Here is a 25,974-nt window from a genome sequence, read left to right on the forward strand (position 1 = left end):
CCCTCACATTCAGAGAGCGGTACGCCAGGCATCGGTTTCATATTCATGCGTGTGATGCGGGCCGAGCACAGAACACGCACACGTGGATTTCTCAGATCGGCCAAATGATCTTGGGTTCAAATGGGGGCTGCGAAAAAACTGCTCCCATGGATGAATCAGCGCGACCTTGGAAGAGTCTCTTGAAAAGGTCTACATAAAGAAAAGAACTGCGTAAGATGTTATGCAACCATCGTGAAGGTTGCCTTTTCATCTGGGCGAGGATGCACTTGGTGATTATGCTGCTGTTCCTCTGGTGAGGAATGAAATGCAGAATCATACGGCAGAGGGAAAGAATGAATTGCCTGCTCAGAAACATAATTCCAAGTATGTTTTTAATAGTAAAGAGAAAGTTATAATTGACATGCACATTTTTCATGCCAGCTGAAGGGATTTTTATGTTTGCTTTCATTCCTAATAAAAAACATTTTTTAATACGAGGACACCCTGTTGGAATTGAAAACCCTGATGACACATCCAGGTGACGTTTGAGCAACAACGGCCCCGTTGAGTTTGGGTGACACAATGAGAATCACTGCCGCTGTCCAGGGTGCTGAAGTCGAGGCCACCAGGGTAGCGGGGGCTGTCCGAGGGCCACTGCTGTTCTTCCCACTTGATGACACCAGGGGATGTCTGGGACTTTAATTCATTTGTAGCTCCAATTACACCACCTGGTGTGGTCATTTATTAGTTTGCGTTGTGATTATTGTGAATATCCAATCAATCATTCTCACAATTTCTTACTGCAATCTGCTATGAGAGTTTTGCTAATATTTTGCTAATTCCTGGGACTGTTTGTTTTATATGAACTTGTCTTTCTGTGGTTGGCTGTAGCTCAGGACCAAGTAGTGTAGTAATCATTGCTGCTTCAATGCCCCGCTCTGTGTGTCCACATGTCAAAGTGTACTTGGGCAACTCAACACTGACCTCAAAGTGGCTCCCATGGCAGCGGCGAGTGCGTGCGTGTGTGCGAGAGGTAAATCTGCAAATTGATTTTTTTCTGCTCGGGTGGAAAAGCTGTAGCACGTACTGTAAGTGCAGTCTCTTCAGTATGTACCTCACTCTCTGCTGGAAGTAAACCGCCCTTTGAAAAGGCCACTCAAAATGAAAACACCTTCGGAAGGGACAGATTCTCAGAGGCAACCAGCTCGTTCACGTGTTTGGTAGCAAAATATAATGAGAGCACTGACACATAAAAATCCAGAGGACATTCCAAGATTTTAACAAGGTGACTTGTGCAGAGCATGTGGAGAATACCCACATGTTTGTGGACAATTATGTGAAGGGAAACTGTGCAGCTGCATCACCACCTGAGCTGAGCATCATTACCGGGTCACGGCATTGACCTCTGGAAAGCTCGGCCGTGCCGTGCGCTCACTCCACCAATGGTTTGACCGTCGCCGTGCGCTTATTAATCTGCCTTTGGTACCACTGCACCACAGCCGGTGCAAACAACCAGAGTCACGAGCTGCAGTCTGCACTGACTCGCAGCGGACTACTTGGGTGCAGGACCCCCCCCCCCCCTCTCATCAGCTGAGCACAGAGCTAGAACACGCATGCAGCGTCTGACTCAAGGCGCCGACTAATTGTTACACCTGAAGCGTACGCAACTGCAGTGAGTGGCTCCAAGGACACAGGACAGAAAGTTAGTGCAAAAGCCCGAAAAATCAACTCCACTCACCTTCACGTCTCCTCACAGCAGTGCGGGGGGAGAGAGTGGTGGCAGATGAGCGAATGTCAGAGACGAGACAACAAGAAGAAACGAGGGGGCTGAAAGGGAGAGAAAGAAGAAATGGACCGGGGGAAAAAAACAAGAGGGGAGTATGTGACGTAACACAGGGGGTTGGGGAGGGGGGTTCTGAGTGTAAGAGCACAGCTGATGACAGGAGGAGAAAAAGGGAGACGCTTGGTCAGGAAATCCGCAGGTTGTGGCGCTGTTGCGAGAGAGTGAGAGATGAGAGGCGAGAGAAAAGAGTCTGCCTCTTAAAAAGGGAAGTATCCTCATTCTCAGCACGCGCCAACCAATGGGCGAGCGGCAGAGAGAGAGACCGGGTCGCAGCCGACTGGCTCTCCGCCCGGCACAGGGGACGGATGGACGGCAAGGAAGCAGCCAATGGCTGCACGGCTGCGTCGCGCGGCCCGGAGGACAGCGGAACCAGGCATGCCGATGGACCAAGGGCATCGGCCTCGTGGGACGATATCTAATATGAAGACGCACGTCCGGAAAGAGCGCGGGTTACACAAGCGTCTACGGTGCTGCATGTGACGAGATGAGCGCAGACAACTTTTATTTCATTCTCTCGCTCTTTTTTGGTGACACAGAAGGCCCTTTCTCTCTTTCTCACACACAGACACACAAACACAAACACACACAGACACACACACACACACACACACACACTCACACTCACACTCACACTCACACTCACACTCACTCAGGAGCATAAAATTAAATGGTTTCAAAATGTGCCACCAAGAAACCTGCGTGACACGACTTGCTTGAGTTGTTCTTCTTTAGAAAGCATAAACTTGAAATCACTCACGTACACCACTGGAGCTCCGGCAGCTCAGGTCAGTTTCCCCTCCGATCTCGGGCACAGTACAAGGACTTCCAACACTTCATTTGTCCAGTAGTGTCTCTGATTTCTGATCCTCGCACTCATTCTCCCCCCCCCCCCCCCCCCCTACTACCCCAACCCCCACCAGCTGGCCCCTGCCTGCTAAAAAGCCAATCTGCGTCAGCTGCACCTGCTGCCTCTGACTGCCTCGCGGCAGGGAGGCGATGTCTCCTCAGAACCAAAAACACACACACACCACGGTGTCCGGGTTCAGTCAGGCCTCTGAGGGGGGTCGGCAAAGAATGACAACAAAGCCCGTCGCTCTCCTCACGCGTCTTCCAAAGGCTCCTCTCTGTCCGTGCAGCTCTGCATTGCAGCACTGAGTGAGGCCGTCACGCGAGTACTAATGCGAGATATCACTGGTTCCCAGCTTCTCCGCAGAGAGGGTTATCGCCGTCCCGTGGTTTCCTCGCCTGTTTGAAACTAAATTGACCCTAAACGTCACACATTTTCCATCTGTAGCTCACCGAGGGGTTTGACATAACAACTGACAGCAGCTGTGGGTGCTGGACGTGTGCTTACACATGTATGTTTGTTAAATGGACGCCCTGATAACGGCCTCAACATCTGCATCGGGTACTGATGTAGTCAATAATTGTATACTATTTAATAGGATTATACTATTTCAACTTTTTTATGTTTTGATTGTTGTAACGGTATGCACTAAAATGAGAAATTGCTTTTACTAAGTTGCTGCTGTTCAATTTATGATTTTGATGATGAACACCAAAGCAGAACATTTATCATTATTCATGTATGAATTCATGGTACATTTTGTTTTACAGAATGATTACAGTCTGTTCCACACAGCAAGACCACCTGTCAAACCCAAATTGGTCAATATGAGATGTGCACTTGCAGGGCAACACATTAACATTATATTCATTATTGTGAAATGAGACTAAATAGCATCTTAAATTGTGGAAATCATGATACGCAAATGTTACTGTTTTTAAAGGCTGGATTACAGAAGATTGACTTTACCAGATTGCTACCCACTTAGTCATTATTTACATATTACCGATGATTACCAGAAATTGGGTAAATATTTGGTGGGAGCACCCAGGTATTTTGTCACAAATATCCTCTTTTTAGCTTTTCTCCTGCTGCTCAGCCAACAGAGGCCACCGAGTGCATCAACGTGCTGCTGATGGATCGGTTTCGATAGAACTGTCCACATGCATTCATGTCCTGCCAACAGCTTGCGGATTAATGGACCGGTTGCCTCCTCCAATGCAAATTCAAGGTATGACAAAAATCAGAGACAAGTCAGCCTTGCAATGAGTGACCCGAGCCTTTAGCAGCACTAGAGCGGGCCGCGTTACGACAGCAAACAATAGTGTTAAGTAAGCCACGTGTTTAAACACTCTTTTAAGGTCACCGCTCTCTGGTTTCAGCTGGGACAGAGTTGGACTCCGTCGTCCCCAAAAATGGCAAACGGACTTGTTTACGTGTTTCAAAAAGCACACAGCGATACAAAAAGAGCAGAAACAAGAAAACATGAAACAACACACGTTAATGCCAGAACATTTAAAGAGATATTCTTAGGTAAAGTTACCACACACACAACATTAAACATCCTGTGGCTGATATAGCAACAACACAAAGGACACCGTGCCCAAATTAAAGCCTTTAGGTCGGCAGAAACTATGAGTCACCCCTGAGAATAAACCGCACTCACAACTTGGATTTCTAATTGACCAATGGAACTGCGCCTTTAAAGATGGACACACAGCCAACAGTTTGGCCGGCCATGCCATCAGAGGAAGGGCCGCTCGGTACGTACCAACAGTGGCGCCTGTGGTCCGCCTTTCTTCTCTTCCTGCCATCTGCCTCCATGTCCCCGAGAGTAGGAGTCATCTTACCCGTGACCCTCTCCCTATTTTCCTCACCCCTCCTCACTCTCTCCCTCCCTCACTTCAGCCAGACAGTTCCAGTTCTCTTCCACGATTCAGAGCCGGGGCCCGATGGAGAAGCCTGGCCCCCTTTTGGCCCATGTGCTCGCTCCTCTGCTGGGCCCCCCTTTCCCGGTCTCTCCTCATCTCAGTGGAAGCGGTGAAATGTTGACCTGGCTCTGCGCTCCGCCTAACCCCACCTCATTCTAGCTGGGGCCGGTAATCTGCCGTTTGGCAAGCTGCGTGGCATTAGAATGTGTTCCTGGACCAAAGTGGGTGCCTGTATTTGCTAGAGCACAAGACAAGGGACTCTGTGAGAAAGCAGCAGTAGGAACATGAGCAACGAGGGTTCAGACTACATCTGACAGGGATAAGAGCGTCCTGGCCTTTTCCAAAGGGCGGAAAAAGGAACGCCTAAAAGAACGCTGACCCATGACATGGACATGCCTTTGAGTCACCCGATCCGTTTAAAAATGCAGCCATGCTTTTTTTGGTCCTGTCATCTATTGAAAGATATGGCTTTACAGTTGTACTTTTAATAGGAGAAGGGAGCATGAGGGCTCCCTTGCAGCAAAGTGGCCTCCTACCATTCTACACAAGTGGTCCACACACAAGAAATTGAGTGTCCCTGGTCAAATCAATTGACGGAACAAAACTACGGATACACACAAAGGCGCGCACACACACACACACACACACACACTTTTGTACATTGGGTCCATTAAGCCGCTGCTAGGTGGGCAGACATATTGGAGAGTTCAATTTGTGGGGGGGGTTTTCGCAAAAATTGTGTGACGTGTCTTATGCGACCATTTTGAGCCGATTGCCTGCATAAATCTCCGCTTGTTTTGGAGTTTGAATAAAGCGTGTATTACGACGTGTCACAGCCCATTAGCGTCTAGACGTTGGGTTAGCCGATTGTGGCTTGCATTTTTCATAGTAAGAGCATTATGCGAACTTTCTCCACGGTGCTAACACGCTACGTTTTCATAGAGCATGGCGGCCATTTGTGACCTTGGACGGCAGATGTGAGGTTAAAAGATGAGGAAGCGAAGAGAGAGGGAGAGAAAGAGAAAGAGACCCCCTCTAAGCTGGCTCTAGTGCCCTGTGCTCTCCTGCTCTTAATCCTGGCTTCCAGCACATGACCCAGCTAATAGCATTATGGAGTGCTTTGATTAGACCTGCTGCTGTGCGCATGCAGTGGGAGACGTGGCGGCGAGCATTGGGCCCTTCGCTCTGCTGCCACTTTGCAGGAATGCCAGGCCTCTGACACACACACACACACACACACACACACCGTATTGACCACAAGTTCTCATTTAACTTCAGCAGCGGACAGGAGAGGCCGGCCGCATTAGGCCTGCAAGTCACTGAGTCAGTGCAGCGATTCTACGAAAAGTACGAGTAATGCTGAAAAGTAAGTGGTACTTGGAGCGGTCACAACAGCGGGGGGGGGGGGGGGGGGGTCGGGGGTCGGGGGGTTCACGTGGCATGGCCTTAATCACATCAAGGGGTAACTCGGGAGAATCGTTTTAAATGTATGAACGAGCAATTTATTAACCCCCCCAGCGGTGGGTGGTGCATGGCATCGGGGCATGCCAACATTTAAAGCTTGTTTTGAAGATTTTATACTAACTGTAGTTTTGTCCTCACTAAAGTACAGGCAGTAACAGGCAGATGATTGAAAAACACACACACACACGCACACGCATGCACACGCACACACACACACAGTGTTTCCCAGGTCCAAACAAAATCACAACTGTGCAGTGAAAATATTGATATTGATTGATTGAATAAAATGACACAGTACACGCACTGTGTGACCCGTGTTATCTATCACGTGTTGTCTGTTCATGTAATACTTGATAACACCACAACTGAGGCCTTCAAAAGCCAAGCTACATTGAACTCACCAGGAGACCACTCCGAGTTCGCTGGTCGTAGACAGCAGACATGGTCTAGGGATGGTCGTGAGACCGTCCTGCGGCCTGTTGGTTGCGGAGAGCAGCGGCTACTCAGGTGAGATGATCCTTTTTAGCACAACACCCTTTCATTTATTAAATACTTTGGATTTTTAACTGTTCACCCCAAGATGTCTCCCGTCCGTCTGATGTTTCTTCATTATTTGTACACAACATAACGCAAATCAGGTTGCAACAACATGTTTAAATCGTCGTACTCAAAAGATTAACTGGAGAGATGTAGATTAATAAATTCTCTCCACTGACCAAATGTTTTCTTGTTGCTCTCGTTCTCTCGGTCAGACAAATGCTCATCTGCAAAACGCCAGATATGAATGACAATACTTTGGAGCTCCACGCTGAGGAAAACCTGTGGTGACAGGTGGTCTACTACCGGGCCGCCTCTAATCCCGTTGGCATACAAACCACCCATCGCCTCAAATCAGAACATGGTCTTTCCCCTCTCAGGAGGGGGCACGGTGACGCCCCAATCTTGCACGGAAGGATTTTTTTCTATAAACGCGGTTTAGAGTCTGCTGCCTCTTAAAGTCCTGATATGCATGAAAAGTTTAATTTCAGACATGCCAGCTGTCAGTCATTGCAACAGTCTCTGTGGATATGTTTAGCTTTTAAACTGCATTAAAACTATTCCACTACGATCCAAGTGACCCGGAGCAGAGTACGGCAGTAGTCCGAGCTACATTGACGTGTAGCCTGAGACACTGCAGAGTATTTTAGTGACTTTTCCTCCAAACTAAATGCTCTAAGTGAGTTTGACTTTGCTCGGGGAAACACTGGCCATGTCTAGGGCTTTTATTGTGAAAGGTATACAAACCTGTATACCCTGGCTCAGCTTGTGGTGATAGTTTTTTTAGGCTTTGAGTGAGATCTTTCCATGCTAACAGAAGTGTGTGTGTAAAGGTTACGCTGACAGAGTGTGTGTGTGGAGGAGGGGGTGGGGGGGGGTGGGGGTCACTCTCTGTGAAGCCTCAGCAGGGCTGGAATGTGTGAAACGTTATAAAGATGTCATCACCTGTTCTGGGAACATGTTCACTGGGGGGGGGTCAGCGATACTGCCATAGTTTATAAGGCTTACGAAAGAACCTGTTTGACCTCATTTCTCTGCTTGGACTGTCATGGATCTATGTGGGATGTGATCACTGTCAAATGAAATGCCTCTTCATGGGTGACAATGAACAACATCATTTGCTGTAATATCCTGCCGAACATTTAGCGTTTTAACTTTCACACTAGACAGTTAGTGTTCTCATTGGTAAAACGTCCTAGACCAGTTTGGTTAGCAACCGACTAACGGGTCTCAACGGGTCAACTGATCAACAGGTCTTAGATTCGCCCGTTAAGTATTTAAACATTTACTCCACGCGGGGTAAACTTGTGTGCTTACAGGTCAATGGTTCAATGTGACGTCTGATTGGTTCACTGCCACAGCAGTTACCAGCCATGCACCCAAACTAGGGATACACCAGCGCTGATACCCACTCAGAGAGCTAGAGCGGGCATCTGGGACAATTTATATATAAACTGGATTTTAATTCCTGTTCATGCTCAGAAAGGTTTACATTTATATTGTATTTTCTGTGATTTGAAACATTCACTTTTCAGTTGTTAGTCTGTGATAAGTGATGAGTGGTAAATGTATATAATGTATGTGGTTACATTTTTTTTGAGAAAATTTGAAAATCATTGTTTGAATGAAGCCTTTTTTTACACATTAAAGAAGGCTCCAAATCTCTTCCATTCTGGTATCGGACCAATACTCAGTACCTGCTGCCACCAAAAAATGAAATCAGTGCATCCCCAATCACAGTTCCCATAGTAACCCATGGAAAGGTATCAAATTGACAGTAAATTGGATTTGAAAATGACTTGTAAAGTACCTCACTATGGAGCCAAGGCTGTCACGTGCCTTGCCTTCACTTCCATAGAACAGAATAATTTGCATGCCACTGCTCCACCTTGCTTCACCCCCCCCCCCCCCCCCTCACCCCGCAGCTCTCTGAGGTGTCACATATCCACCGCTCGCTGTTGTTGCTAAAGGCGAGCGGGAAGGAGGGATGATTTGGCTTGAAATAGCAGCGTCACATGATCGCACTGAGCAGTCGGCCAGCTGCTCGTCCTTACATGGAGACCTTCCCCATCTGCACCACCCAACGCTAAACAGCCACGGACGTCAGCAACACGGCGGTGTGCCGACAGGTCCGGGTGGTGTCCGTCCCCAGGACCCGTCTGCACCCTTTAGCGCGTCCGGGAGAGCAGAGTGCAGACGCAGACACGTGAGCTCACACCTGCTCAAACATCACAATTTATATAAACCTGTGTTCACAGGGAGAAAAGACCACAAAAACAATGCTCTCTGGATTTTTAGAGGTGAAAGGGCCATGTATTTTGTATCTCCCGGGGACAAAAACACCAATCTATGTCGATGACTGGACGGATCCTCCCGAATGCGTCTAGAAGCTTTTCCCCATGCGCCTGTCAATATTTCCTACGGTGTTTTGCCATCAAAAGGTTTCCAAAGTCTCAAACTGACCCCGGTGCTCTTGAGCAAATGTACTTGAGCGACAAGAACAGGGAAATAATGTCCATCCTACCTCCCGTAAATAAAAAGCACAAAAGCCCCATAGTTGAGCAGTGAGCCCGCCATTAGCATAGTTAACACCGGGCCAGCACCCAAAACAAGAGGCGCTCTGTGTGACGGCGCTTTGATACGGACCCCGCCGCGCACAGAAGGCCAGCCACAAACGCTGCCTCTCGAGGCCAGAGTGGAGGGGACCAACGCAGCCAAAATCGCACAACAGGTCCGAGGGGAGACGGAGCAAAGAACATGCAGCGAGCATAAGCAGTCACACGCTAGCTGGGGGTGATAAACGGCCAATTGTGTTCACGCAAAGCACACTTTTTATGGAGGGAATTTAGAAGGTCTATTTGGGAGGCCTTACTTAAAGCCCCCCCAATTTAAGCGAGGGGTCTCTTGCTTCAAAGCAACCATGGCGGCGGGGGCGTGGGATACCGGGAAGCATATGGCTGGCAGCGTGACTCAACAACGGAGTCAACGGTAAACGCCGATATTTGTCAGAGAGACAGCAGAAACCTCCTAGAACACCGCAGTCGCCCTGTGAGGCCTGTCGGTAAAGAATCGGAGCGAAACGAGCTATTAAGGCTCGCTTTGGTGGGGGGGGTAGAATGCGGGCCGCCCGCCACTACACAGGAGTCCCCTGTAACCAGCAGCATTCCCACACATGTGCGAATACCACAAAAATCTAAATGTTTAAATGCGGAATGAGGCCGGGCGTCTTCGATCCGGTGAAACACTGGGACTGCGGTTGTATAAGTAGTCTGATTAAGAGCCCCGTCCCTGAGGCTGACGCTGGAACCAAGTCGTCAGGAGAAAAACTGCTGTTGTGACGTTTGTTTTCCACGCCGTTCTCCATCATCTTTGAAGAAGACACCTTCTCCTTTAACAAACAACAAGCCTTTCAAGCCAGCCTTCCCTGCTCGTTCTGTCCAGCGTCCCCGTTGGGACCTTTCTGAATTATATATTAAGATTTTAAAAAAAGCTCTTCTTTGAGCTTCATTGATAATAACTTATTGGATTGAGTTTACAAGCAGACACACAGAGACAAACACACAGCATGAAGCATCCCACTCTTCCTGCGCTATCATGTGACGTTGTCATGGAGGATTGCTCAGACATAACAGTGCGATTGTGCCGCTGAGGGCGAGGTGGGCCGTGATCAGAGACAGACTGTTCTCTGACTGTGACATTGTCAGCTCCGCTGCCAACTGCCTCTAACCCTAGAGGACATGCCCACTGGCAGAAGGTAGGGGCCCGCTGTGCAGGTTGGGCCCCTTACCGCCATGGAAACCAAAAAGTGACTTTCCATACAATGCCTTTTCCCACATCTCATGTGCTGTCGAGCGAACAAGGTCACGTCCTCTTAGAACATGTGGGTGTGCTTCTTAACCATGAGAGTGGATATTGATTATGAAAGGTGTTCGATGCTGAAGCATGCTCAAAAAATGCATCCATCGGTTGTGCTACAATTCGCCGTGGGGCAGCAACCATCATTTTTTTTAATTACAGATTAGTAACCCACTGGTTGGGTCTAAATAAGAGGTCTACAGGCCTGCAGCTGGGTCCTTTGAGCTAAATGCTAACGCATCTTAATTTAGCATGCCAACATTCCCCTTTTTACGGGGCCTTAAAACTTTCATTTTTAATGGCCATTTACATTCAGTACATACATCCAATTTGACCTCTGCACCCTAATAAAGTGGCCGGTGAGTGTATATACTGTAGATATAGATATATACACTAACAAATATTTTTTTATTTAGCTTTGGACCTGCATTCATGAATGTGACACTGTGTGTCGTCAGGGAGCGAGGGGCCGACAGGGAATTTCAACACTGATTTGGAACTAAAAAGTTCTCGGAAAGCAAACCCACGGTGCACCGCGAGTACACAGAAAGCACACCTCGGTGAAAACTGGTCCGACTCCACTCTCTGGGTGTCTGGGTGTTGAACATGAAAACACTCGTTACACAACGTGCACATACCTCCCATGACTTCCAGAAACACGAGATTAAGCCGCCAGACGGGAGTGCTGTTTGAAATATGCACCGACTCGCCGTGTCTGTTGGGAAGCGTTTGGGATTCAGCAATAAAAGAAACGGTGTTGACGGTCGGAGCTGCGGCTGCACCCTGTCGCCACGGAACTGACAATTTAGTGTGAATCACTCTGCCTCCGGAGCTTTTTTCCCCCCAGAGGGATTAGACTTTCAAAAGGACAGGTCAAAGTACAGTCAAAATAGGAATGGAATCGTGTCTTTCTGTGAACCTACAACATGTTAGTCACTTTGAAACGGGTATTTTTGTCTCTTTTACAAGTTTAACTGATTGTGTTCTTAGCGAGCGAATGCAAATCAGTAGATTAGACTTAGTAGGAGCAAGAACATCAAATTTGTGTAAATCCTGTTTCAGGAGTTCTGCAAATGCTGCGTTGGAGGCGAGCGAAGGACGTTGAGGTTGCTGCAAATAAGTCCAAATGATTCACACACAACTCAGAACGATTCCAAGCGGTGGACAGGGAGAGGCCCGGCAGCATGGTCCCTGTCACAGGAGGCGGTGGACAAAAAGCCACGCTCAGCTGGAGCCCGAAAATACGGGATGTCATTAATCGGCCTATCTTATCACAATGCGATTTCCTATCCCACGTACAACCTTTATGGCTGGACAAGATACGGCAATCAGTGGATGCGGTTCTTCTCAACTTTACGAGCCCTCGGGCTTTGTTTATGGAAAAAAAGCTTTCATGCGAGAAAAAATACGAGAGGTCGTGGCATACCCACAGCATTCTTCTTGTTGTTTCTTATCGTAATAAGCAGATTAATCATTACCTCGAGTGCAATGTGGCTCAACTGCCTTTGTAGGCTACAGGATAAGACACGTTTAACGATAGGAGGGGGGGTATGAGAAATATGAAAAGAAAAGAGGGAATGGGACCTGCAATCCATGGCAGCAATTAAGAATAAATACTGTATGAACACTGCAGTAAAATAGGGCCGGGTTCCAGCAGTGCTGTACTAAGTACAACCCTGATGTATGGTGCTTTAAATAACCAGTATTCCCACGTCATGCTACTTTAAACTTTTACTGTTATGTTTAGGGGTTACGTTTTTTTTTTACCTCACAGTAGGTTTGGGGCAGTGGTAAATGAGCTACACAGACACATAACAATAACACATGTAAGAGCACTTTCTGGCCTTTTTTAGCAATCGATTGTAACGTCGATACACATTTTGCAGGGTGTGTTCCCCCGCGCTCTCTTATCGGCTCGTATTTCTCTACCGCGGTTGGACAACAAAGGAAGAGAGCCACTGCGGTCTGGCTTCGTACGCCACAGGTAGCGAGCTGCAGGTGCCCTGGCCGTGCTGCGTGAGAATGTGCTATTTTCCCACTGAAGACAAAGAACAACGTGGGAGACAGCGGGATAGATAATGGGCCAAGGACCGCTCGGGACATGCGAGGGGGGGGGGGGGGGCGGGGGTAGGCTAGTCCCAACTTCTTCTTTACTTTTGGGCAAAGGGGCGGTAGTGGCAGCGCGCAGTGCGCATGCGCAGTGTCTTTGACCCGCCTCGTCAAATCTGCTCATCGCGCGGAGAGCTCCAGAGGGGAATAAACTCGCGTGATTAACAGCGAAGTGATTTTAATGCTCGTGCCGGTCGCACCCCCCCCCCCCTTCCCCTCTCCCTATTTCGTCCCTCAGACCCGTGGACGCGTCGCCGTGTCCCTCTATCGTGCTGCTGTACTGGCTGCGGAGTCACGCGAACACGTGTAGCAGGGCTCCAGTCACTCGTGTTAGTTTCACCAGTGGCAACAATGTATCAAGCACGCGAACGCGACAACGCAGCCGCCTGTGGCGACATAACAACATTCACAGCCGTGGTTTAAAACGTGCGGCTCCACACACACACACACACACACACACACACACACACACACACGGTGTTTGCGTGAGAGCGCGGTGCTCACGCTCACCAGGCCCCGCTCCTCACACGCAGACGCGCTCACCACAAAGAAATGCGCGAGCAAAGTAGCTAAACAAGGGAGGGGGGCAGCGGTTGTGTCTTATTTTGCTAGACAAAATCTACTTACCAGCGAAATTGGACACCGCAAACGGGGGAACGTGCCGTCCCTCCACGCCTCTATCGCCGCCTGTGTGTTTTCCCAAATCCGCTCTCCGTGGGTCGCGTCGAGAATGTCACAGATTCCAGCAGTGGCTGCCGCCCCCCCCCCCTCCCAACCCAACCCAACCCCCCCTGTGCGACCTCCAACACGACCAGGCCACTACCACCCGGAATGGAAAGGCTGTCCTCGACTCACGCGACCATGTTGCCCCTGAACGTCGCCTGCTGCTCTCATCCGGGCGCTTAGGGCTCGAGCCGCCGTCTCGGCGCTGCTCGGGATGACAGCTAAAGGGATGAAGGAGGAGGGGAGGGGAGGGGGGTGTAGCGTGAGACGGGGAAGGCGAGAGAGCGAGGGGAGGGCTAGTGGTCAATCTGTTGAGGACACGGTGACACCAATATAGCGAAGAAGAGGGGGTTAAGACGCTCAACGCCATTTGGGTTAATGTTAGGAGATGTCCCTCATTGAACAGATCCAAACGCATTCAGCTCAAATCCGTATTATTTGGCTTGATCGGAGTCTCCATACGTTGCCGCCGTGTTCTTTAACAGCGGGATTAATGGTCACTTTGAATGGCATGATACTCTCTGTTGTCTGAGCACGCCGTGTATGGACCGCGACGTTATTCGTCACTCCTCGGTGCTTAATGCTGTGTCCGTGTAAACGCCGCGATCACCGAAAGAAATGTTTGTAATGTATCTATCATGAATATCGCCAGCTATTACTGCTGGGGCCACGTGGGTAAATCATACACGTGTTACGTAACCGGGCCAGCCAGTCCACACCGGAAAGAGGGAGGGAAGGGGGGGGTGGGGGTCGTTTGGAAAGGGGAATCAAACCAGACTCGAGATGTGATCTAAAGGTAAAACATCATTAGAAAGGCTTTAGATTTCTTTTGAATTCACTACAAGTCAGATAATGCCTCATTAGAATATTTCATAAAAAAATATAACACAACAATAATTGCGGTGTTTTTAATCATATGTAAGTGTTTTTTAAGAGATGTGTTATTGTTTTTTCTATACCTTTAAAGTCAATTTTTGATTCAGAAATCTCCTTTTTAAGTAACACTTATATCCACTAATTGTTCTGGTTTCATTCAGAAGGTTTTCCCACACTATATTTTTTTTCATAAATCATTTATAGCCAATTTGTACAATAACACATTTTTCATTTGGCAGTGATACAAAGAGCTATCCAACATTGTCTCAGTAAAACCCCTTTGACTCTAAACCGCAACAAAATATTTCAAGCAATTGGAAACAGGCTTCTACACAGAAATAACCAGGTAAAAAAAATAACATTCATAACAACATTATACAATACCTTAAATCGAATAATTAACCAGCACACGTGCGCTCCAATCCTCACTGTAAAAGAGACAACTTTGAGAGAAAGGATGAATCCCTCACCGCATGTCAGGAAATAATCTGACGCATTATTTCCCTTTGGACTTGTGTAAATGCTTGTTGGGACATGACTGCTGCCTTCACCCGGTGTTCGGGTGGAGCAACTGACTTTTACTGACTCTCCGGACAGATTTCCACCCACGCCTATCCGGGCCTAGCTCATTTCTATTGTTGTTATTCCATGTCAGACTTTGTGGTCCTACAAGAGCCCACAGCCGCCACGTTTTACAAGACAACACGAAAAAATATTCAACCTGTCACTCTTGCGATCATACCGCCATTTATATGTTCAAATGTAATTACTGTTTATTTAACCCGCTATGACACATGTGTCAAACTCAAGGCCGGCGGGCCAGATGTGGCCCACCACGTCATTTTATGTGGCCCGTGACTGCTTAATTCACATATGTCAAACTTGCTTCCGGTGTGTCCCCCCCGTCAGTGGAACCGGTGGCCCGCGTTCGGTCGAACTGGGCAGTATCTGGCCGAACCTGAAATGCGTTTTGACACCCCTGCTCTATGGTATGATGTTGCCTCTAGGTAACATACCCATGGCGTTCTACATTAACACAATACATCCCCAGTCATGATGCAATACTTTAAAAAAGAGCCAGGACCATAAGGAACCAATAGCAGTGTTTGAATTTGTCACATGACTCTCTGAAGGCCCCTTGGAAAACCTTTTTTGCTGACTGCCCCACAAGGATCAGCTCAACCATTTCTCTCCACAAAAATGAGCTGAAAAGTAAACTTGTTAAAATGCACATGTTGCCTTGAGGCAAACACCGTAGCATTATGGATTCACCATGACATCGTGGTATATATGGATGGCATGCCAGATATTGGGGCAAGTGTCAACATCATTCTGCGAGCATCATTCCAGGCAACCAATCCTACAAGCTGTTCTTTGATAACCGGTTCACCAGTGTGGATCTCCAGACAATTCCAAAACGATCCATTGTGTTGGATCAGTGCAGCAAAATCAACTGGCAGGGTGCAGCTTCTCTGAGGAAAAAACCATAAAGAAGAAAGTCAGGGGAGCATTTGAAGAGAAAGCCACAAGTCATGTTGGAGCCCAACTCAGGGCAGTGAAATAGCACGACAATCGTGCTGTCCATCTCCTGTCAACCTTTGCCTCAGCCAACTCAACGATCTCTGTGCAAAGATGGGATAAGAAAAAAAAAGTGCAGTGCAGGTTACCTGCCCAAGTGCTGTGCAGACATACAATAAGAGTATGGAAGGTGTGGATCTTCTAGACCAGTGGTTCTCAACTGGTCTGGCTACGGGACCAACCATCACCCCTTAATGACAAAGACCCAAATTGAAGAACAAAATCAAGTTCATAAGCTGAATTTTATATTCAGGATGTTTAATTATCCTAAAAACCCAATGTCTCCCCCATATCAGAATGGTTTGAGCCAACCTGGCACACGCTGCTAAAAAAATGAACGGAAGAGCCAGCAAAAAAAACGACACTCCGCTGCATTAAAAAAGTCCCTTCAAAATAAAATCACAGGATGATTTTTTTTTTTTTTTTTAATTCTAATTTTTATTTTCCCAGGTCAAGAAAGTGGTGTCACAAGTTTGTCATCAGTGCCATGAACACCTGTGCATCGGGACAACACTGACCATTGGCCTGTGTGGGTGGAGAAAAAGGGCCGGTGCAAATACCCTGGCTGTGAGGGTATAGTGAAAGTCCAGTGGTCAAAGTGTGTCACCTTACTTATGCTTCACTGCTGAGAAGACATGTATTCTTTTGAAAAGTTATTTTTTAACATTTTAACATTCTAAGTGGCATGCATTTTAACCTGTTCAGGTTATTGAATATTTTCCATGTGTTTTTATATACATTTTGTTCAAATTTGAAACAATAACTCTTTTTTCATTATTTACCATTATTGCCTCAAGGCAAAGCACCCCAAAAAGTACCCCCAAAAAAATATTTCTTGAATTTTTTTTAAATTATGTTTATTTGGTCTATTCTATGATAACAAAAACACTGCAAACATTTTTTTCTCTAATTGACATCATAATGCGTACCATCTCTGAGAGTCATGACACCATAATAATCTTGACATAGAATTTAGATCAGCTGTCGCCGGGACTGGCTGAAAGATTCAGATCTTTTACCTCATTAAGTAAGTCCTGCATTCAAGTTCCACAAGTATCAGCGACAAAGTTACACCTACAAAATGTCTGATAATTTTTGTTTGTCTGAAACAATTTTTTTAACCTATAAGAACCCCCAAAACTAGTCTATTAGAGAGCTGCATCCTCCCCATGAGACATGCAAAGTTAACCTTGATGTATTTGTAACTTAATATCATTGACTGCACTTCAATTGTTATACCCAAACAAGGTTTTCCTTGTTACGCATATTGACGGGCTACCCGATCCGTGTCGTGTAGATGTAATTGACAGTATGTGAATATATTGTTTTTTTCCATCAGTAGCACTCAACCAAACACTGAAAGGCTTTCCATCTTGCTCCGTCAAGCACAACAATTATCAGAGTTTCCTCCGTTCACAGGAAGTGGATCTTTTTGTTTTGAGTCTCCTCATGTTGTGGTGATTCCTGGGTGGCAACAGGACTATTTACTGTACAGTCTGTGTCATCATAACAAACAATTGGATCTAAAAAAGCTCAAATATTGTTTTGCGGCAGGTTGCAGGCAAGAAAAACCATGTTCTCACTGACCGTAAATGTACCTTTTTTTGTTGGAGTTACGCAATGAGCCTATGGATTGGCAAACAGTATGTAAAAGCCATTAATTAGGTAAACTGCAGCTTAGCTTTTGTCCCACAAGAGAACAAGTACATTCTGTGCTAGTCTCGTGTTCGGGCTAGCCTGGTTGGGCGCGGCGTTTACAACGTTGTCTGAATGCACTGCTCAAACAAAACGTTTATTCTCAACTTGTCATGTTGATTAAATCATAAACTTGCTTTTACGTCAATATTGGGAAAGATGTTGACATGGGCGTGTTTTCACAGGTGTATCCCAAGCTTCACACACGCATCCCACGTATTCTTCATTGAAGTGGACTTTCAGCAATATGCATGACCATGTCCTCCGGAAACATAGCTGGTTTGTGTTTGCAAGCCCACACACCCGCCAACAAACATACTTCACAGCTTGTGTTTGGTTAACATGCACCATGCAGGCCTGTAGATGTAGAATAAATGTGGGTTATCATGTGTAAAACAGCATCTGTGATGATTAAAATATTGTGTAGACAAGTGTGGTTTTATGTAAATCTTTTTTCCCCCATGTGAGAAAACCACATCCTACTGCAGGTGAGCTCACTGTTGAACACCATACAATGGGAATATGTTGTGTGATTTTTCATTTTTATCCTTGCTGCAAACCCTCCTGTCTTCTGCCCACCTTCACCAGTTACATTTAGATGGCAAAATACTGTAGTCTTTATTATTATGAGAAAAAGTCGATTCTAGCCATTGAGGTGTGCTCCTTGCACCCAACCCGAAATCCAACAAGCACCTATTTCTAAATGGTGTGTAATCTGAAGGAGACTGACCTGAGTGACTGTTTACCCTGCCCCTATCCTTCCTGATCTTTCCGCTACTTCAGCCTGCTTTGGGCCATAATTCCGCGCCCTTTCCCCTCTATTTCCCACAGCCAACCCACAGTCAGATATTTAATTTACATTAGTGCATTATATCCATCTAATGCTCATTCTTCCATTATGGGATTATAAAGCCTGTCAAATGAAATTTACACAATCTAGTTAATATATTCACCAAATATTTGCTGCCATCTTGTGGAAAACACACAATGTTGCTGTGACACTGACTGCTTTTCATTTGTGCTCATCCAGCATAATGTTTAAATGACCAAACCTGCATTTGCTCTTAAATCAACGGCTACAAAATAGAAACACAAGTGAGGATCCAGTCTAAGCGTCACTTGTAACACACCGTAATTAATATAATATATAATCATTTATACTAATCCTCCATTATAAACCAAGGGATTTGATCATAGCAGACGGAATATTTAAGTTTGTTATTCCTCCAAAAACATACTTAATTATCATTCTCTGTCACCATTTCTTGAATACAATAAAAATCACATGTCATGGTGTTACAGATGTTTGATTTGGGACTATATCGTGGCCTCATAACTGAGCTCTAGGTAACTTTTTGACCACAAACTACTCTTCTTTGACCGTTTTAAGGCCGACATTAACCTGGGTCCATTCATCGCCATCTGCTTTGCATCTCCGGCACAAAATGGTTCGTTCATCTCCTGAGTAAATCAACCTCACTTTATTAATATTTCGAGTGAAATTTAAAACATGTACCTAAATAATTTCCCCGATATTGTATCACATTATTATATAAATGTGCCACATGGTGGCTTGAACCTCTCCCATGAATCGTGGTTCACGTGATTAGCATCTAAAATACTCAGCAGCTCGAGCCGTCATTCATCAGCTCACACGCACGCGCACGCGCTCGCGCGCACGCACAAACATGGCGGCCTCTGTTTCACCGCTACGCTCCTCCTTCAGGATGTGCAGCCCGTTCCCGTTCCCCCATCACTGCAGCCGGGCCGGGCCGCGGACGCGCAGGAAGGAGAGTCAGCGGAGACACGTCCACCAGTCCGCCGCGAGGTGAGTCTCCTGCTTCCGGTCGGGAGTCGGTGTCTCCTGGGGGGGGGGGAGGCTTCTCCGACGGACGGGGCGGCTTTGTTACGTAACTCGCCGCGGTTTCTATGGCAGGACGGAGAGCTTCAGCCAAGCCGCTACATGTGAATTCCCGGTGCTAATAATAACAACCGTGGGCATAACAATGACTGAAGTGAATGAAGTCGTATCACTTAACGTCACTGCTCCAGCTACTATCACCATGAGCTCCTTTTGTTCTTCTATTCCTCCTCCCCTCACCTCCTTCTCATCCTTCCTTCCACATCTCCTTCTTCCCCATCGTTTTACTTCTTCATGCTCTCATTTTTCTGCAGCTTTCTTCTTCTTCTTCTCAGTCTTAAACTAAACTGTAACAGACTGTATATATGAGAGGGTGATTAGAATTGCTGCCAATTCCACACAAACTTACTTCATATAAATAAGAAGCTAACCGTAATACTTCATTTGTATCCTACACTTAAACACATATTCAATTCTACTCATTCAACTGGTGAGTGAAAATAGTTTTACAATGATCTCCCTCTCCAGGCATGCCGCCGTGGTGATCTCAGGGACCGAGTTGGCTCGGCAGCTCCACAGAGAAATCCAGCGTGATGTGGAGGAGCTGGTAGCTCAGGGCAACATGAGACCCCACCTGGGAGTGGTCTTGGTGGGGGACGACCCAGCCAGTCGCACCTACGTGAAGAACAAGACGCGGGCCGCCAGCATCCTGGGTCAGATATGAGCACCGCGGGCTACATTGCGCATTCACGAAACACCTCACATAGGCACACATGGATGAACATATGTTCCTCAGCAAAGGCACGCAAGTGCACGTGGCCTCATTGTGAGCGTGCGTTGGTGCACTCTCTCCAGGTATTTCCAGTGACACGGTGGTGCGGCCGAGATCGGTGTCCCAGAAGGAGCTGCTGGAGCTGATCGACAAGATGAACCGCGACTGGCGGGTCAGCGGCCTGCTGGTGCAGCTGCCGCTTCCCGGTAAACACGGGCAGGTGGGGGGGGGGGGGGGGGGGGAGGGCGGCGTCCTCACGGGCATCAGCACTTAGCAAAGCGAGCCGACCTGTCCGCTTTGCTCGGCCGTGATGCTTTTTTATTGTTGCCTTTCACAACATGAACAATTGCTCCAGGCCAAGGGTCAGTGGGCCTGAAATCAAAGCAGCTATGTGCGTTTTTTTACTGAGACATGTCAAAAGCGGCGACAAGACACTTTTCCTTGTATTTAGTGGGATACCTGCTTTAATGTGCATCTTTTTCTGGAGTACTTCCATGCATGTTGATATAAGTAGTGGAACGCACATTTGTTGTTTTTGAACAGCTGCTTTCGGCCCGGGGCCCCCTGGTGGGCCACAGAGGGAACTGCAGTGAGCAGCCGAGCTACTGAGCAAAAGCTAAAGGATATTTTAAAATGATTACTGTTTTAGTAATATGTAAAGCTAGTTTTGTATTTCTAAATATGTTTGAAACATATAGTTTGAAAGAGCAGTTCACACAAACTTGTTTTAGCCTCAGTTAGCCAGCTAACGTGCATGTGAAGAGATGTTGGACACAACGCATTTCCGTACCTGAATACGTTACATTTGCATCCGTAATGGCAGGCAGTGTATGTAAACAGAATATATGTTGTGCTTATCACAGCCGACAGTTACACAACTCATAGAATTGGGCCTTTTGTTTGAACGTGGTGGGACGTTGCAGTCGGCCATTGACTGTCATGTTCTATCGTGGTCCTCTTCAGAGCACATCAACGAGCGCGCGGTGTGTAATGCCATCGCGCCGGAGAAGGACGTGGACGGCTTCCACATTGTGAACATCGGTAAGCTGTGTCTGGACCAGAGATCCATGGTGCCCGCCACACCCGCAGCTGTCTGGGAGATCATCAAAAGAGCAGGTAAGACACCACACAGACATCTGCAGCTCCGTGACTCATGACCACTTTCTACACTGTGTTTAGGATTTTACAAATGTGTTTTGTTGCAAACTAAAGGGGGCATTGAAGTTCAATATCAAAGTTTATTGTAGTAGTCTGTTATTCTTTTTTTTCATTTTGACTTTTGACAGTCTTTGAGAGAAGCAAATGAGTAGATTACTTAAGTGGTGTCTGTTCAGTAAATTATGAAATACAAGCAAACACTAGCATGTTGTTTAAACTAGAATATTATTAAAGAGTTTCCTGCCTTTTCATGTGTTGCCCACTAGGGGACGCCTTACAATCATTTTTCCTCTACTTGAATCAAGTGTCATAGAAATGCATTCAAGATATTATACATACTGTGTAGATATTGTATTCCAGAGTGTACGCAAAGGGAGTAGCAGTTAAAACTCATCAGAATTGAAAAACGGGGGGGCGTCAGCGTTTATACTCAAGTGGAGGTAACTTTTTAATCAAAACTAATTTAGGCTGCTCAGTTCGGCCATCAAGTGGAAAAAGGCAATGCACAAATGTGTCAGCAAAAGAGTTCCAGAAAGTGGGGCCGATGGGTGCCGTGAGGTAAGGGCCCTCGACCATGGAGGAGCTTTCTATGTGGTTGTGTTTATAATACCGATGAGTGCCCTCAACTCTGTGTAAGAGCGAGAGACCCTGAGCACTTTTTCTTTTGAACTTCCCATAACAGGCAGCTTTGGATGCTTGGGATGCTCTCCGCTTTCCCCTTTAGGAGGATGTATTATGGGGGGTGAGGGGGGGTCTCTCTCTCTCTCTCTCTCTCTCTCTCTTTACACACACTACTTCAATCAGAATTTTTCTTCCCGTCTGAAAAATGTGTTTGTGCAGGCATTGAGACGGTGGGGAAGAATGTAGTGGTCGCCGGCCGCTCCAAAAATGTTGGAATGCCCATCGCAATGCTGCTGCACACCGACCGCAAGCATGAACGCCCCGGGGGTAAGTGTGTGTGTGCGTGTGCGCGCAGGTGTGTCAGAATTGAGTTATGATTTGTGTGCTGTTATTGGTATGCATGTGATATTGCACCATTTTGACTTGACTTGGACCGATGGCTTTAACGACTCCTCACCTTTCTTGAATCAAACAAATGGGAATCGATCCAGGCCAAGAAGGAAGAGCGCAAACAGGGCGAGACTTAAGTGCAGGCGGATGTACTGTCCTTATATGGGTGCAGGAAGAAGCAGAGAGGGTTTGGCTTGCCAAAGTGTAGCCGTACTAGAGGTCAGTGCCAACGAAATGTGCAATATCGGATGTCATAGGTGTCGTTCTAAGCTTTCTGGGAAGCACGTCGGGTAGATGTCGTAACAGGGACGAGACATTTCTCTAATTCTTATTCTGTTTGTTAAATTTAAGAGTCCTATCAGCAGTCCATGTCCATCCCTGAGAGAAGTGTCTCTCCGCAAATGCTGCGTCACTTTGCGTCATTGTGTCCGGTCGCCTTGCAAGTGAAGCAAACTTTCTTGGGGGTGTAAAGCGTCTAACCAGCACAGCACTTTTTAAAGTTACCGTGCATTTGGGGCAGAGCTGGAAAAGGATGAGGTGAACATTAGAGTGCAACACTGATCGGTTTTAATGTTTAAACTCAGGCAGCGACCCCTTTTGAAAAGTGAAGATCGTTAACTTGCTTCCCCTCTCCTGGCCAGCAGGGCTGACTGCTGTGGTTCTAAGATTCATGGGTCATTTCCCCATGGAGGTTTAGGTGGGATTAATTTATTACCTCAGTAAACATTCAACAAACTCATCTCTCTAGTTTCAAGTCTGCTTCAGTACAGTATGATGTTAGTTTAGTACATGATGGTCCACTTACCACAATACAGGGAATGCCTTAGGGCAGGGCTTCCTTGTGATTGACATGTTGCTATCCTATCAGATCTGTTAGTGGTCTCTCGACCACAGCCTCACGCCTCCACACACCAAATATGTTAACTTCTAACCACTGGTTGTTCATCTTTAAACTTTTGGAACATTGCTCTGATCATTTTTAGTGTTCTGTCTGTATTAAAGTAGAGAGGCACAGAGGACATGGAAGCATAACACAGCACCAGTCTCTGATGGAGTTGAACTGGGCAAGATGTCTTATTTTTTAATCTGAACTAAACACCAATATACAGTACAGAAAGTAGAGTTTTGAGGAGATCATTTTATGTCCATTCTCTTTGTCTTCTCCCTCCCTCACAAACACGTCATAAGGAATGCATCCTCGCCAGAGGATACGCTTCGACTTGCCTCTCCTTTGTGTTACTTCCTCTTATCATTGCGGATGACTCTCTCATCTGTGCTGCAAATTCCAGGTCTCAGATCAGTTCAGATTGTGTGGAATGTGGCCACACATTGTCAGATAGAGATTAGGTTCCTTGTCCCTGCCGGTCTGTGAAGTGCCAGATTTATTTGTACACACCTTATCTCTAACCTCTGTTATAGCCTTTCACCCGAGATGTGCAGTTGGTTTGAGTTTCGGGGCCTGGGGGTTCTGAGAAATCCTTCGCTGAAACTCAACACAATGGAGGTGGATGGTCCACTGAAATTACACACCCCAAAAAAGCTGTTTAGTTTTGTGTGGTTTTTACTGGCAGCTTTGATCAATCAGTGTGACGTCATGAGCTGATTCACAAAACTAAACCAATGACTGTTTTTTTATTACTTTCCCTTTCTTACGCAGGTAATAAATGACAAGGCTCTGTAGGTTTAATGTTGTCTACATTTGATATTCATTAACAATAAATATGTGGAAAAAAGCACCAGCTTCCATATTTATAAAAAACCATGTCATGTCTATTGAAATATTCCTTCCCTTTGTCACCTGTATTCCTGCGCCTTTGCACACAGTGTTCGGTCCTTGTTGCTCAGGAGAAGCGTAAGTTGTCCCAATGAGATCTGTCGAGTTTATGAAGCACCGGATGTGACGATGCAAAAACACTCGTGTCCCATCAGGTGACGCCACGGTGACCATCGCCCACAGATGCACGCCCAAGGGACAGCTGAAGGAGCTGACCAGCTTGGCCGACATCATCATTGCAGCTGCAGGTAGTGCCACCATTGTGACACGCGATGGGAACCGATCACGCAGCTGATGCACAGAAAGGACTTTCTTAATTAATTCACCACCAACTGGAGTTGCATGACGTTGGTGCATGATTTCCCTGTAAAGCAGGGGTGTTGAAACCCGTTTGGGGGGGGGGGGGACTTTACAACGGCTGATGAGGGTGGCGTGGACGTTACGGAATCTGTTTCGTAATGCTGCCTGGTAACCCAACCCGCTTGGTTGGGAGAGCGCTCACTTTGTCAAAATGGCATTAATCAACCCTTGAAAGTGTCAGGATGTTCAGGCTCATTCAGCTTCAGCTCTTCTGCAGAAGAAACTCAGGGCGGGAGCCTCTGACACTCACTTAGTAACCACGAAACCCCGAGAAGTCCTTTTTTTTAATCAATAGGACGTTTTCTTGGAAGGGCACCTCCAACTGTTACTTTGTGATGTTTCTCAATATAGGAATCTTACTTCCACGAAGGGGCTTCCACGTTGCGTAGGAATCTCTGTGCGCCTGGGGTCAATGTTTAAACCCAAGTGTCATGAGATTTGGAAAGTTGCCAATAACTGGTGTTTGACACCCACTTAATCCCATTGTTGACGAGCTCCAATTGCCGTCTGTTTCAAATTGACAGCTCTCTGGCAGCCGGCCTCCAGGCGGAGAGGTACACAACGCTTTCACTATTGGGTTAGCCCAGCTGTCGTCTCACTTTTGGTCTGCCGGCTTTTAAGTCTGAGGCGAGGCAAACCTGTGATTAAAAACCAGTGACGGACAGAATGGGAAAGACCATCCGGTCTCTCTGTTTGGTACTTTGATTAACTGCGGCTTTGGGAACGTGCAGCAAAGCGTAACACCAGCAGACACAAGAAGGGCCGAGGGGGGGGCAGGCAGGCAATCTTTATTGTTTCAAATTGTGTTTTGCTTACAAGGTGCATAATAAATAAATTTGTGTTGAATCATATCCTGACTTGACATCCATGACCGAGGACGATCCTTTTTGGAATGAGGATCTTTTGTGCTCCTGTGACCAGGGGTTCCCGGGCTCATCACAGCAGACATGGTGAAAGAGGGCGCCGCCGTCATCGACGTTGGCATAAACCGAATCCAGGACCCGAACACGGGGAAACTGCGGCTCATCGGCGACGTGGACTTCGATGGTGAATAATCCCATTCCTGTTCAGAATATGGTGCAGATTGGAAAAACCACCTTACGGTTGTTCGCCTACACCAATCAGTCAAGATTTAGTTTGTATGTGCAAAATGTCTCATCATTTGATCCTCTTAGAAATAGTTATATTTCTTATAAAGTTTCTTATAAATAATATGTTTTATGTGGTCACCCTGACCTTTGACCACAATACTATTATAAACCATGAGAAGACATTCCCTCAAGCTCTCCCTGAGATACTGTATAACATTTTTTTTTTTCAACCAAAATAAAATGGAGAATGGCATGAATGAAGAAGAAAATAATTAGTTTGATGTCAATTTGTTGGGCTCGTTGCAGGAGTGAAGGAGAAGGCCGCTTTCATCACGCCTGTTCCTGGAGGCGTGGGTCCCATGACCGTCGCCATGCTGATGAAGAACACCGTGACCGCGGCCAGAAACGCACTGATGCATTAAACAAAAAAACACACACACACACACACACAGTCCTTTTGTTGACTGATGAGTACAAAGAGTGCACACACACACACACATTTATCAGTTT

At 46.7% G+C, this 25,974-nt stretch overlaps 2 protein-coding genes across 10 annotated transcripts in view; one reads left to right on the forward strand and one right to left on the reverse strand.

Moving 5' to 3' along the window:
• Positions 1–13,523, reverse strand: part of slc20a2 (solute carrier family 20 member 2) — a 31,104-nt gene extending 17,581 nt beyond the window's left edge. Inside the window, exons 1-2 of one of the 9 annotated variants that reach the window (XM_037483696.2) lie at positions 13,193–13,520; positions 1,718–1,806 (exon numbers count right to left, since the gene is read on the reverse strand). The gene's annotated coding sequence lies outside the window, so the exon portion shown is untranslated. Of the gene's footprint in view, positions 1–1,717; positions 1,807–2,579; positions 2,706–4,440; positions 4,903–11,094; positions 11,243–13,192 lie in introns of those variants that run through there. The other 8 variants (XM_037483698.2, XM_037483697.2, XM_037483703.2 and 5 more) reach the window with 8 other exon arrangements.
• A 5,511-nt stretch (positions 13,524–19,034) lies between these two features.
• mthfd2l (methylenetetrahydrofolate dehydrogenase (NADP+ dependent) 2 like) lies at positions 19,035–25,915 on the forward strand. Its single transcript, XM_037483580.2, has 8 exons — positions 19,035–19,265; positions 19,827–20,011; positions 20,154–20,276; positions 21,034–21,186; positions 22,069–22,176; positions 24,169–24,261; positions 25,295–25,420; positions 25,771–25,915. Exons 1-8 carry the CDS (start codon positions 19,126–19,128, stop codon positions 25,884–25,886), a joined length of 1,044 nt encoding a protein of 347 aa, XP_037339477.1. The 5' UTR covers positions 19,035–19,125; the 3' UTR covers positions 25,887–25,915.
• The last annotated feature ends 59 nt before the right edge of the window (positions 25,916–25,974 follow it).

The sequence above is a fragment of the Pungitius pungitius genome, chromosome 5 (assembly GCF_949316345.1).
Source record: "Pungitius pungitius chromosome 5, fPunPun2.1, whole genome shotgun sequence".
NCBI lineage: Eukaryota > Metazoa > Chordata > Actinopteri > Perciformes > Gasterosteidae > Pungitius > Pungitius pungitius.